Source organism: Gavialis gangeticus, unplaced genomic scaffold (genome assembly GCF_001723915.1).
Source record: "Gavialis gangeticus isolate Ggan-Ray unplaced genomic scaffold, GavGan_comp1, whole genome shotgun sequence".
Taxonomy (NCBI): Eukaryota; Metazoa; Chordata; order Crocodylia; family Gavialidae; genus Gavialis; species Gavialis gangeticus.
Genome location: NW_017729022.1, coordinates 173166720 through 173181074, shown reverse-complemented (window position 1 = coordinate 173181074; position 14355 = coordinate 173166720). Strand labels below are relative to the sequence as shown.

The following is a 14355-nucleotide window of genomic DNA, read 5'->3' as shown; positions in this document are numbered from 1 at the left end:
GTGTGTGTGTGTGTGTCACAGGAGGGGGGGGGGCTGGCTGAGGCACAAGGGTGCTGCTCGTGCCTCAGCTAGCTGCTCTACCACATGTGGAGTCTTGTTGGCTCCATGTGCTGTGGAGCAGCTGGCTGGGGCATGAAGGTGCTTCAGTCAGCCCCTCCACAGCCCCTGCAGCCCTGGGGCTTCACATGTTGCAGAGCAGCTGGCTGGGGCAAAAGGGTGCTTCAGCTCAGGGGCTGCCAGCTGGGTAGCCCTGTGCTTAAGCATCCTCATGCCCCAGCCAGCCCTGTCACCTTATACATGTGCATTTAAGCACAGTAATATACTGTGCTGCTGGACAGTACTTGCGTCTGACTTAGCTATTGGATAATCCAGTAAATTAGTCTACTCCAGCCTAATTACCATGCATGTGTAGATGGTGATTCTTTGCTGTGCAGTAAATTAATCTACTGCACAGTAAGGCACACGTGGAGGAAGAAAGAAGCAGCATAGCTCCAAGACAGCTCTGGTTCCTCTTGTTCTTCTTGTGAGAAAGTTTGAGAGGAAAATTTATCCTGTTTCCTTGTAATGATCTGCTTGACTAGTTAATTACTGTTTCACTATCAATCCCTTTAGAAGAAAAAAACCCACCTTACTATGAATAGCAGTGCATATAATCCAAAACAATATCAGAATTGGCAAGTTATTTCTTTATGGTGGGGCAGAAGGATCTTAAGACTCAGGAAAGTAAAAGTGGGGGAAGATTCAGAAACAGAGCTTTGAAAATATTTTGGTTTTCCTGCAGAAATGAAAATTTGGCTAAAATTTGTTTAAAATTGTACAAAACCCTTTGTTTGAACCAAAACATTTAATAGCAATTTTGTTTCCCTTCTTCAATAGCAATTAACTTACTTTTCAAATTTCATTTTGAAATTAAAAATTATTAGTTTTAAATTTTTTCACTTTTTCCCTGCTAAAACTATCTGCCACATGTGACATGGATGTACAAATAGTGTTAGTTAACTGGTGTAAAGCTATTTCTGTGAATAAAGTCATCAACCAAAGAAAACACATCACCCAGCTCTACTCAAACTCTTTGTTATATTTTATAAAGTACTCAGATACCTAAACAATAAGTTCAGCCTACATAGTTCATATCCGACACCAGGTCTTACTACACATCTCTAAAGTGCCTAGCCATCTTTAGTTATTCTAAAATATAATATTTTAATTAGATGGCTATGCAATACATAACATATTTTTACACTTAGTCTCTGCAGAATGTCTACTCAAGTAAGTTATAAAATTATATTAATCAAGAACTTTATAAACAGAAATGGAATTGTTTTGAAATCCCAGTAGTCACTGACATTTAGCAAATTTCATTTAATTATGTTAGTATAACCTATCCATCTGTTAATATGCACTTTAAAAAGAAAATAAAAGAAAAAATCAGAGGAACTGATGTTTCCTTTTTCTAAAAAGGTTATATTGATAGGATAATAAATACATCTGTTTTTAAACAAAATTGTCAAAAAAATAAAATTCAGACATTTTAAAATATTTTTTCTTTATGAATAAATCCCTTTGAACTCAGTGGATTTATCCACATGCAAAACTTACTGAAACAGATTTGATTTTTCTCTCTTTTACTGCCTCTTCCTCAGTATCCTGGTCTTGGAGGTCTTGATCCTTTCTTGAAATTTATGAAGGGACATAAGCCTAGTTATAGGTATGGGCAACACTATGAGTCCTTCTATCAGAATGTATTCCTATTCAGAATGGCTGAGAAAAATTATATGAGAGGGATTTGTTTCCCGACTTTTAATGTCTATTCATAGGAATATTCTCATGCATCTCTGCTCATACGATCACAAAAGTAACAAATACATGGATGACATCTCTCACACATTTGACCAGTGAACTGGGCCTCATTTATGCACTTTTACCTCACAGGACCTCTCTCCACCCCCACTCTTGGGTACATGGAGGCAGTCCTCTGCCCCCCAGCTGCTGTGAGCCGCCTCCGGCTCAGTCTTGCTCCCTACTCAGCTGCAGGAGGGCTTGGGGCACAAAGCCCAGCACACAGCAGCCTCATCCCATTCACAGATTGCGGGGGGCATGTGCCCTCCGGGCCTCTGCCAGGGTGCATGCAGTGGCAGGAGCCCCCCCATGTACCTGGATGAGCCTTCCAGGCTCTAACCCTCCCCCAGTCTGGCCTGGCCAGGGCCCAACTCACCCAGGTGCAGGGGGCATGGAGGGGGGTTGTCCCACTTCCACAGCCCAGCCCCAATGGCAGGGGGCGTGGCTCAGCCCAGCCACAGGCGTCCCTCTGCTCCCAATTGCAGAGCCTCTGACAGTTGATTTTAGTCAGAGATTGACTGTCTGAGGCTCCCCAATCAACCAGTTGATTGCAATTGACCAGATGGTGACCACTGCTTTATGGAGACTGAGGAGATAAAAATCACTCTTTTGCACAAATGCTTGTGCAGCCTCCATGGATGCAGCTTTTCAAGCCAGTTCCAAAGACATCATATTCTACAAAATGATCCATGCATATCTATGTTACTATGGAAAATTCAGAGGATTTGAGCCAAATCCTGTAAAGCAGGGAAGCATAAGTAGTCTCATTAGCCGTAGTATGATTCTTCCCATTCCTAATTGCTTTGCCTCCCAGCTGCTTCATTTCCTATATAATTTAGATTAAATGTTTTCAGAGGACTGAAAGAGTACAAAATCAGATAGTGAGTTTTCATGCATTTTTCCTTACAATGCTATGGATTAAGGCAAAATGAAAGTAGGACTCACTAGGTGAATCTACATGTGCAAATAATGTGGGATCAGTTTACTGCAGAGTAAGCCATCTCAGGTACACATCTACATATGCAGGCATGCGGGAGCAGATTTGCTGCTCCTAGCAGCAGACTGCTCCCACTCCTTGCAGCCCTGCATTGGGCCCAGAACCAGATTAACACATAAGCAAACTAGGCACATGCCTAGGGCCATCAATGAAAAAGGAGCCCTGTTGTGCTTATTTTATAAAATTATTGAGTGGGAAAAATAATATAAATATATACTATTAAGTAGGGGCTCATGAGTTTATTTGCCTAGACCCCACTAAAGGGTTAATTTGGCCCTGACTGGGCCCCTGCATCAGGGGCTAGCAGAGAGCATGGGCCAGGAGACAGCTGTCCTCTGGCGGGGGCCTGGAGATTGCTCCCTATCCCTGGGAGCTGCCTGCGGCTGAGGCGGGCTCCACCACTAGAGCTCAGGAAGTAACAATGTCACCCTGCTCAGGCAGCAGGGAGCTCCCAGTTCCCACTCTACAAGCCTGGGGCCTGGGCTGGGACATTCTTATCTCTCAGCCCAAACTCTGTGGTCACGATCAGGAAGCGGGGCTGCTACCAGGGCAGAGGGACAGTGTCCCTGTCTGGCCTCCAGTGGCAGAGCCTGCCCTGGCATCAGGCAGCTCCTGGGGGCAGGGAGCAATCACCCACCCCTGCTGCCTGGCTGACCAAGAGCACGTTTGCTCCCAGTCAGCTGTCTGCATGTGCCTTACTGTACACTAAGGCAACTGAGAGTCAATTTGCTACTTGAATTTACAGGCAGCAAATTTACACATGATTAAAGCCAATTACTATGCAGTAAACATCTGCACGTATAGATGGTGATGCTTACTGTGCAGTAATTGGCTCTAATCTTGAGTAAAGCATCACATGTAGACACACCTACTGTTTATGAAAAGAGAGAAGTTATTTCTCACTATATCTATTACAACAAAGATTTTTCATAACCTTATGTCCATCATTACTCTATTCTGATTACCTCCTGTACTCAGAAGTTTAAGTTGCATGCCAAAGACACTAGCTTCAGCAGAAAGGATACTGAATTTGCACAAGGAAAAAACCCATCAAAACAAAAGTGGCTCTGCCAAGCAGCTGACAAAGAAAATGTGGCAGAAATTGTTTTAAGAAAGTTAAAATATCTGTATATTCATTTGTGACTAGATGCACAAAATTAACATTTACTAAAGTACACTGTGCAAAACTAGATTTAAAACACTTCAAAGCCTATTGCTGACTGCTGGAAAGAAGAAAAATCACTCTTATTTATATATTTATATTTATATAAAATTGCTATTTTTGAAGGTATTTGTTAGATACAGTTCCACTCCTCTTTGTCTACATGTTTCTGTGATTTGTGTGCTCAAAATTATTCTATAAAAGTGTATTTCTCTTTCAGTGAACAGAAGATTATAAGCAGCATATAACTATCTCCAACTACTAGTTCTTTTTGACTTAGCCCTGAATGGACCAGAAAAAAATTGCAGATAAACACCAATAGTATACCGGTAAATTAAGAATAGGTACAGTAATTAGGCACTGATTCTTGCCAACCAAGACAATGCTCACGCATTAATTTAAAAAACAAAGCACTATGGGGGAGTGCATACATATATAGCCCCCTAGCTGTAGCGATACCAAGTTGCCTCAAAAGCACACTATTCAGCCAGGGAGCCTGTCAGAGAGGCAGTGGCAACAGAGTGGATATCTCTTTAGGTTAGAGGTAGGCAACCCCTGGCATGCATGCCAAGAGTGTGGCACATGAAGACATTTTGTTTGGCACGGGTGCCTTGGGGCAGACAGGGCTGTGGGGAGGAACTTCCAGGGATCTAATCCTTGTTGTGGCAGTGCAGCTCCAGCCCCTTCCCTGCTGTTCTCCTTGAGGTGCGTGTACCCACTGCCAGCAACTTTCAAGTTCTTGAGTTTGGCGGCTTAGGTTCCTTTTAATGTAATAATAAATATGCCAATAAATATATTCATGCAAATAGGACAGAGCAAGAGAGAGAGAGCATGCCTGCTTAATATATTTCAGGGATCATTTCTATAGTTTATTCTCTAACAATGAAAAAAAAAAATTGGAGGAAATATATCTGTTGAAAAAGCAAATGAAAGAATAATTTGCCCAGACCACTGGAGAACATGACTCCAAACCAAAATACCATTCTCTGTTGAAATTTCAGTTTTATAATCATAAAATACAGATACCATTGACAGAAACAAGAATTCTTCGGCTCATGGATATGAACATACACACAAATACACATAGGCCCCTGGCAGACGTTACACTTGAGATGCGATTAACCTGTTAATTGGATCTCAAATAGTTACCCTGCTACACGTTCAGACCATTAATGGTGTGATAATATTTGAAACAAGCTACCCAGCCAGAGCTGCCCAGAGTGTGGTTTAAAGTCCCCAGCAAGGGAAGTCAAAGGCTCCCCCTCCCCATGAGCCTCTGCTCCCCTGCACCAGGCAGCTGGGCCAGTGCTGCCTAGTATGAGGTTTTGACAGTCAGGTAATTATCGGCCCCAGCCCAGACAGCCTCAGGTCTCAAAGCCAGGGCTATTCAGGGCTGAAAATCTGTTGACTGTCAGGGTGAACTGGACCTGTGACTGTATAGAATTGGGGCCAGCAATCAGCTAATTGTTGGCCTCACTCCTTCGACATCCCTAGGTCTTGAATGGGACCTGGAACTCTCCATCAGGACTGACAAGCAATTCATTATCAGCCCTGCATGTAGGCACCTGGCTTCCAACTTGTCAGTGCAGAAGGACCATGGGTTCTCCCTGCAATGGCAAGTAGTAATGGCCCCTATTTGGGATCAGATCCCATCATGCCATTAAACAAATATATATCAGGGACCACAGAAGATGAAGATTAAACAGACTAACCCAATTAGAGGAAAGGGTCATTTGATATGCTAGCTGGTATGTTCTGGGGGGAAAAAAAAAAGAACTGAATTTGTAAGAGGAGTAATTACTGGATTATTTTATTTGATATAAAACAGAATTTTGTTTTTGATTTTTGAAGGATTATTTTTATTCCAAGTCATTGTTTGAGTTCTTATGAACTAATTTTAAAATAACATTATTTGTTTATTATAACTTGAACATTAATCAAACTCTAATACTTCACACTCTTCAGAAACACAGTTACAATTTTAATTCAGGTGCAATATAGCACATTCATTTTTAATCACTATTGTATTCTTGTTCTGTCTCTCTCTCTCTTTCCCCCCTCTCAAAGCTTTAGCATTCATGACAGAAAATGTCCTCGAAATGTCATCTTAACTCTGAGTATGCATGATCTTTACAATAATCACCACATCCCTAATCTTTTTTGCTCTCAACATCCATTGTGCCTGATATTTTGACTCTGGAAATCTATTTTAATTATTTTTAAACATTTGGCACAGAGGAATTCCAGATTTTGAAATTAAAGCTTGAGTAGAAAGTATGCCCTGTGCATAATGTTATGTCACAGATCCTATCAAAGATCTGTAAGGTTTGTAATAATGCTAAATCTTTGAGTTTGGATATTAAGCACACAGCATCTCACTTATTTCTAGTAACTGAACAAATTTCAGCTCCGAGTGAAATGACCCCACTTTTTCCAGTTACAAAAAATGCATCTACAATTATGTATTCCCCAAAATGTAGGTCATTTAGATGTCCATCACACTGAATGGAACAGCAAATTGGTATCTTCTAAGTTGGGGTGCTCAAGTGCAGGGCAGGGCTCCACAGGAGTCTTAAAATTTGGCAGTGGGGGAGCCGTGGCAGCATTAATTGACATTCCACAGCTGACAAATGTCTAGACCCATTAGAAACCTTGAAGTAGATAGCGTGGCCCGTGTACTAGGCTGGGTGTGCGAGTCTGGAGTGTACAAGGCCTGATCTAGGTGCACAGGGCTCGGTGGCACAGGGCCTGATCCAGACAGTGCAAGGCCAGATCTGGGTTGCATGAGGCCAGATCCTGGCATGTGTGGCCCAATCCTGTACACCGAATCCACACAAGATCTGGCTTGTGGACCAGCCCTGTGACACTTATCTGGCTCACTGGATTGCAAGGTTGAGCAGCATTCTAAGTAGCTTAAGGAGCAAATGAAGAACAAAACTATCCCCTAAAATATTTGCATCTGCATAAGCAGATGTTAGTACCCGAAAACTTCACCAATTATTTGAAGTGGAAATGAAAAACACTATTACTTTAGGCAGTACAGAATTTGTCTAGTCTAGAAGACATGCCACAAACTATTGAAAGCAAAGCAGGTTGCAAAGTCAATAAGTAGGAGGCAATACAGTGAAAACAATGGAAAAATTGAGAAGGAGAAATATTTTTAATGATATCCTATATTACTCATCTAAGGATAATGTAATAGAAAGGACTCAGTATTTGAGTCTGACGTTTTACTCTGCAGCAATTAAGATTAAGGGTATGGGAAGTTTAATTAGCACATTTACTTAAATCCAAGACAAGGTGTCCCCCACATTAAACACTGGAAAGAAAACTCCTCATCTTGGATTCAGAGTACAAGGCAGTGGAGAGCAGGTGGCTGCAATAGCTCCAGCTCTGGCCCCAATCTAGGGCAGCAGTGGCAGCTCTGGTTGCAGCTCTTGCTCTGACTCTGACCCTGTCCTGGGGCTGAGGCCAGGGCCAGAACTGCCATCAGGCCAGGCAGGGGCTGGAGCCAGCATGTGTGGGGCCAGGTCTGGGCCAGTGCCAAGACTGATGGTAAGCATTGGTGTGCATGGGGTGGGCAGACAGCAGTGGGTGGACAAGATGGGGGGGGCACAGGTACTAGGTAGACAAGTGGCAGAGGGGGCAAGTAGCAGAGGAGGGCAGGTGCTAGAGGGCACATGCTGGAGGGCACAGGTACTACAGAAGCATAGGCACTAGGGGTGGGAACAGTCAGCAGGGGTGGTAAGTGGCAGGGAGGGAGGAACAGGCAGGCTCCAGGGAATACAGACTCCAATAAGGGCAGGCAGTAGGAAGGATAAGTAGTAGGGAGCCAGACACCAAGGAACACAGGCACTATGGGGAGCAAGTGGCAGGGAGGTAGCAGGTGCCAGACACCAGGGGGACAAGCAGCAGGGGAGGCAAGTGGAGGGAGGGGTAGGTGCTAAGAGGCACAGGCCCTGTGGGGGACAGGCACTGGGCGGTGGGTGAGAGGCTGGCAGCAGCGGGGAAAAGGGGCAGGGGCATTGGGCATCAAGGGACACAGGTTCTGGGGGGTAATGGTCAGGGGTCAGGCCACTTGACTTCCTCTACCACCTGCCCCCCACCATGTACCCCTTCTGCTGTGTTTCTCACTGCAGTAGTGTTGGGGGAACAAATTTAAGACAATCCTGCAACAGTTAGATCCTGAACATGGAAAATTACAGCAAAGTTATAAATTTACTACATACAGAATCTAATTATGGGGGGTTGTAACAGAGGACCCAAACCCTGTTACTTGGACACAATGGAGGGGGAGGAAAACCTAATCAGTGCAGTGTAATAGCTTTCCTGACTATACAGCTGGCACGAGAAAGGATATCACAAAATATTCTTGCTTCTCAGAGATATCAAGACATATCTGATGAAATAACCTACCCTCTTACCCATGCATGTGATCTCTCTAATAAATCTGAAGCAAAATACAAGGCCAACATAGGAAAATATTTATACTAGAAGTTATCTATATTGTATTTATTTTAAAGATGGAGAACTCCAGTCTACTGTGGTACAACTTCTTCACTTTTGTAAATGAAGAAATGTAAATGGAAAAAAAAAATATTCCTCCCATTAATTATGAAGCAGCTAAATGTCTATCAAAAGGATTTTCATTAATGAATCTTACCTTGCTGAATCAGAAACTGAGTGGTAGGAACTAAGTCTGTCCATGGTGCAAAATCACCTGTTTGTAAATCCACAAAATAAGCAAAGATAACCCTGTCTCCTGATGGAAACTGAACACCTGTAAAGTCAGCAACAGAGATACACTTAGGCAGCAAGACAAGACACTTAAGTAGCAAGACATCCTCAGCTAGTACATATTAGAATTTGAAGTTAATAAATTTATGACAATTTATACTAGCTGAAGATCTGCATCAGAGAAGCAGAAATTTCACACTGTTCTTATATGCTCAGTAACATAAAGCCATGTAGCTAAACAAAATTAACAACTCCAGAACTTCAGAGTTTTTGCTACTTTGTGAACAGATTTTTTGTTCGGCAGTCACCTGACGTGGAAATTATGGCTGGTGTACCCTGACAGGTTTACCTATTCCAATTAGAGCATTAATAATGAATGTGACCATGTTCAATTGGAAGTGGTTCTGTGACTGAGTTTTAAAATGGAGGACACTTATACAAGTGCAGTCAGGCCCCTGAAAGCTCTCTACAGCTGTGCCATGACATATGCACAGCTGTAGAGTGCCTTTAAAATGGCCAACTGTGCAAAAAAATTAATCCTCCCCTAGAGTTAATTTTTTGAGCATTGGGGCTGTCAGCAGGGTGGTCCATTTGGGACAGTCCCATTGGGGTTGTCCTTACCTCCAGGGCTGTCAGCAGGGGGAAGAAAGGGCAGAAGAGGAGGGAGGGAGGGAGGGAGCAGTACCAAGCTGCTGGCTGGGGTTTTCTGTCTGGCTGAAGCTGGAAGTGGGGGGAGGGGTGGAATGGAGTCCTCCTAGCTACCCTGGCTGGGGTACTGGGGGTAGCTGGGCTGGGCTCACAAGGTGAGGGGGCTCCCTTCTACACCCCACCTCCAGCTCTGGCCGCACAAAGCAGAGAGGGGGAAAGGAGCAGCATGAGCTGCCAGCTTGCGTGGCCTGAGCTGGAGATGGATGGGGGATGGAATGGAGCCCCTTTGCCTTGCAGGTCCAGCCCAGCTCCCCTCAATACCCCAACCAGGGTAGCTCGGTGGGGAGGAGCTGTAAAGCTGGCGGGGGGGTCCATTCCACCCCCCTCTCCCCCCAGCTCCAGCCAGGTAGCAAATCCCAAGCTGCAGCTCCAGTGGAGGGGGCAGGGCTGGTGAGAGGAGTGGTTCAGCGGCCTTCTTGGATGCTTCAGGGGTGCCCCTGCCTGCTTGCCAGGGCTAGTGATGGCAGGCTCCAGCCTCTGTATCCCAACCCAGCAGGTGAATGTCTGTTGGATTGGGGGCCAGGAGGAGGGACTCTAACTCATGACACTTTGTAGAAAGTGCCATGAGTTAGAGCATGGTCAAGGTATGTCTGTCAATATCCAGATATAATTATTAATCAACTTTTCTTCTTTTGTCTTTAGGTAGTATACAGTTTAAAAAATGTTCAAAACCAGATTTGAATATGTGGATTTAAAAAATACACATGATCATATAGTACTGAATTTTCTCATACATAACCCTAAATATAACATGCTACCAGTTTCTGAAAAGGTAGCATGAAAGAAAAAAAGATCTTACTTCGGGTAATAATCTGAATAGCAGCAGATAGGAAGCTGAAACTGCTCCTAAGCATGCTGTCAACCCCATGTGCTGGATGGGACTGACAAACTGATCCCAGGAGACAGCCTAATCTGGTGCGCAGGGCCATGCCATGCAGCCAGGGGCACTCCCTACAGGTCCAGAAATTTGGCAGCAAAGGAGTCATGGCAGCATTAATACATGTGACTCCTAGTGTGCAACTACTTGAGATGCTTTACTGTGCAGTAGAGCAGTTTACTGTGCAGTAAGTGTGCACATCTACATGTGCGTACATTTGCTGTGCAGTAAACTGCTTTAATCATAAGTAAATTTGCTACCTGAAAATTCAAGTAGCAAATTTACTTGCAATTAGTTACAGCACAGTAGCACTCATGTAGACACCTGACCAGGAGCAAATGTGCTACCGGTAAGCCAGGCAGCAGGGGGTGGGAGATTGATTCCTGCTGCCAGGGTGGGCTCTGCCGCTGGAGCCTGGGAGGGTATTATGGCTCCCTATCCCGGCAGCAGGGAGCTCCCAGCCCCCTGCTCCAAGATTAAGATTAGGTTGTGGGGGCTGGGAATCCCCACTGAGCCAGGGGCTCGCTGCTAGCTGCCCCACTGGCAGACTGGGGTAGGAGCCTGCGACCTGCCCCTCCCCTGCAACTCTTTCCAAGTTTCCTGCCCCCAGTCGGAGAGCTGGGGCCAGAAGCTTTCTGCTGCCAGGGCAAGGGGATGTTGTCTTCTGCTCAGGCTCTGGTGGTGGAGCCTGCCCCAGCAGCAGGGAGCAATGTCTCAGCCAACACCAGGAGATTGGCCCTGTGCTCCCTGCCAGCCCCTAGGCTAGCGTCCAGGGGGAGCCTAGAGCTCCCTCTGGCTGCTGCAGGGGACTCGTGCAGTGCTGGAGGGGGTGGGAACAGATTGCTGTCATAAGCAGCAAATCTGCTCACAAGTCCCCGCATGTGTAAATGCCTGCCTGAGTGCATTTACTCATGAGAAGTTTACTTGTGAGTAAACTTCTCCCAGATCAAATGCATGTGTAGACACACCTCTAGAAATGTGACAATTCAGGCTGCCACCACTCCTCTGCTACCAAATTTCCATATTCTTTGGGTTCTGTTTTTCTTGCATATAACATGCAGCCCAATTTTCATCAGCTGCTTTTGGAGAAAAAGGTATAGGTTATATGGGAGAAAATACAGTATTACAAGTTTTACTTCTGAAAAAAAAAATAAATCTTTCAATTAATTACAATATTATCACTGTAAGTTTAATGAATGGCATGCAGTACAGAACTTATATTGAAAATTACCAGTAGGTGGTTCTCCTTCAAATATATCACGAACAAGATTATTGAAACTGCGCGTTACATTTACAAGACATTCATCTGTGGTATTTATGACAATCAAAGAGTCCTCCTCATAATCATCTTCTCTTCTTAAAACTCCACCAACTGCCCAAGTAAATGCAAATACATAGAGTTTTCCTAACAGTGATGGCAGTTTGTCAGGATATTTTTCCAGGAACCATTTCTTATCTTCCCTATAATAAATGAAAAAGAAATAGAGTTCAGTAGTTTAGCAAGCTATTACCACTAATCTCAAATGTTTCATTGCCATTAACTAACATATGTTTTAAACTTAAGGTATACTCCATCTAGATGTACAAACATATGGACTCGTGGGGTGACATTTTCAAAAGACATCCATACCTACTAACAGCCAAATGGGGTGCAAAATATTGTATAGCTATTGAATACCAGAGAATAAATAAGTTTGTAGAACTGCTGCCAAGATTTTTCAACAAGTAGGAAATGTTAAGAATGTGACTTTTCGTCTTCTGATACATTAGAACAGCACCTTACAATCTAAGTCAGAGAAAAATAAATTATTTACCACAGTAACTGGAGTTCTGCAAGGTTTGTTGTCCGTATGTATGTGTCACTGTGGGTACACGTGTTCCAAGCACTCAAGCTTGAAGACATTTTTGTCCTCGGCATATGCACCCTCTTCTTCCCTGTACTTTGTGCTGAAGTCATACCAATTGGTGCATACCTCCCACACTTCAGTTTTTCTAAAAGCATCTCTCATCTTAAGGAGCTTTCTGTTATCTATTTGACTACAGTTTTACAGATATCTGCTTGCCTGTATGCATATACCACAGTGTGTCACTCCAAAGAAGCTCAATTCATACAAAGGCTTAGCCAGTTGGTCCCAAGCCTGTAGCGGTGCATGGGATTCTTCCATCCTAGGTGCAGGACTTTGCACTTGTCTTCCCTGAACCTCATGAGATTTCTTTCAACCTAATCCTCCAATTTGTTTAGGTCACTCCGAATCCTAGCCCTACCCTCCCAGCATATGTACAATTTCCCCCAGCTTGGTGTCATCTGTGAACTTGCTTAGGGTGCTGCAGGGTGGTGGCAGCAGCAGTGGGGAGGAGCCACAGGGCAGCCCAGGTGTAGACTCTGGGCAGCAACTGCCAGAAGGGCCCTGGGACATACCAGCCACCAGGTCCTGCTTTTTCTTGGCGCCCAGCACTGGCTTCTGTTGCTCACTGTGGGCAGGGCTGCCTATCTTTGTCTCTCCCTCCTCTCACCTCCCCCGCTGAACCCTCCTGCACCTACAGCACATCCCTGTAGCTTATGCCAGTTCCTGCTCCACATGTTGGAAGGAGGGCCCAGTGGGCACCAGCATCAGCTGTGGATGCAACCGGCAGGCTCTTGTTGGGGATCAGCACATCTGCCCAAGTCTGAAGGTAATGCTGCTGCAGTCCCAGGCAGTCTCCCCAATCCTCAGTGGAAGCCTGCTGGCTGTACCCACAGCTCATACCAGCAAGCGCCCAGCTCTGCTTCTGGTGCACAGGACAGGAGCTATCGTAAGCTATGGACCCACCCACCTGGCACGACGTAGCAGCTGGAGCCACCAGCTCCCCACAGGCCAGATCCCATGACTTTGAGGCTGCTGACCCTAAATGACAGATGCAGTTAGTTGGTGGGCTAGATCCAGCCCTGGGCCATATTTTGCCCACCCCTGGGTTAGGCATTATCCTATGCCTTCTCCAGCTCTGATTTTGAAACTGGCCAATAGCAGCCAAGAGTAAGATACGCAAGTCAAGGAGAAAGAACAAGCTAACTTCTGAGTTCCAGCCTAGACCCTTGCTCCTAACAGGGCAGAAATTTTCCCACTATTTGCCACTCATTTTATCTAATGACAATGTTTAGTGGCTCAGTTTCAAAAAGCATGCTGAAGAGAGGACTGGATAATGCCTAATCTGTGTTTTGATGATTCAAGCAATGTACTAGAAAGTCAGAGAGATACAAATTAAAACCTTATTTCCATGAGGAGAGACTTTAAAACCTGGGTCTCCTTTTTCCTGGGTAAGTACCCTTAGCAGGATGCAAAAAGGGTAATAGAATTCCATTCAATACCTGCCACAGAAAGGTCTTAGTAACCATTTTCCTCTACTACCAGAACTAAGAATGCTTCTCAAAAGTCATGTGGTGACTTGCCCACAAAGACAACTAATTTCTTTATACCATAGAGCATGGGCATCAAAAATAAGCTCTGCAGGTCATATCCAGCCCACAGAGCCCCTTTATCTGGTCCTCAGTGCTGCCTCTGTATCTCATAGTTGACCCACAAGCAAGAAGTGGGATGCACATCACAGGCGGTGCCTGCTCTGGGAAGTCTGCTCCACTTAGTGCCCTGGCAGGCATCACCTGCTGTCTGTATCCTGGGCAGACTGGAATGGGTGTCACATGCACTGCAGTCATGGACTGTTGGGGGGGGGGGGGCCTACATGTGATACGCATCTCAGGCTGGCCGGAGTATGCACCACATGTGGTGTGCATCCCGAACTGGCTAGAACAGGTGCTGCATATAGTGTGGATCCCAGAGTGGGTGCCATGCAAACTGGATCTGGCATGCAGAGGGAAGTGAGGAATCTGTGAGCCCAATCTAGACTGTGGACCATCCCTGTACCACTCATCTGGCCCACTGGGTACCAGTGAGGGTGGTGCTGGGTGAAATTAAAAGAATTTTGCACTCTTAGGAGACAACTGATAATGTTCTTTCAGAGATTTCATAGATGTTTAGGGTCAGAAGGGACCTCAGTAGA

General features: G+C 44.9%; 1 protein-coding gene across 1 annotated transcript in view; it reads right to left on the bottom strand.

The window, feature by feature from the left end:
- The window catches only part of DNAH14 (dynein axonemal heavy chain 14), a 333831-nt gene that overhangs the window by 171453 nt on the left and 148023 nt on the right, over positions 1-14355 (bottom strand). Inside the window, exons 27-28 of the mRNA XM_019515912.1 lie at positions 11552-11781; positions 8662-8778 (exon numbers count right to left, since the gene is read on the bottom strand). Of these exons, the coding sequence (XP_019371457.1) occupies positions 8662-8778; positions 11552-11781 (347 nt within the window). The remainder of the gene's footprint in view (positions 1-8661; positions 8779-11551; positions 11782-14355) is intronic.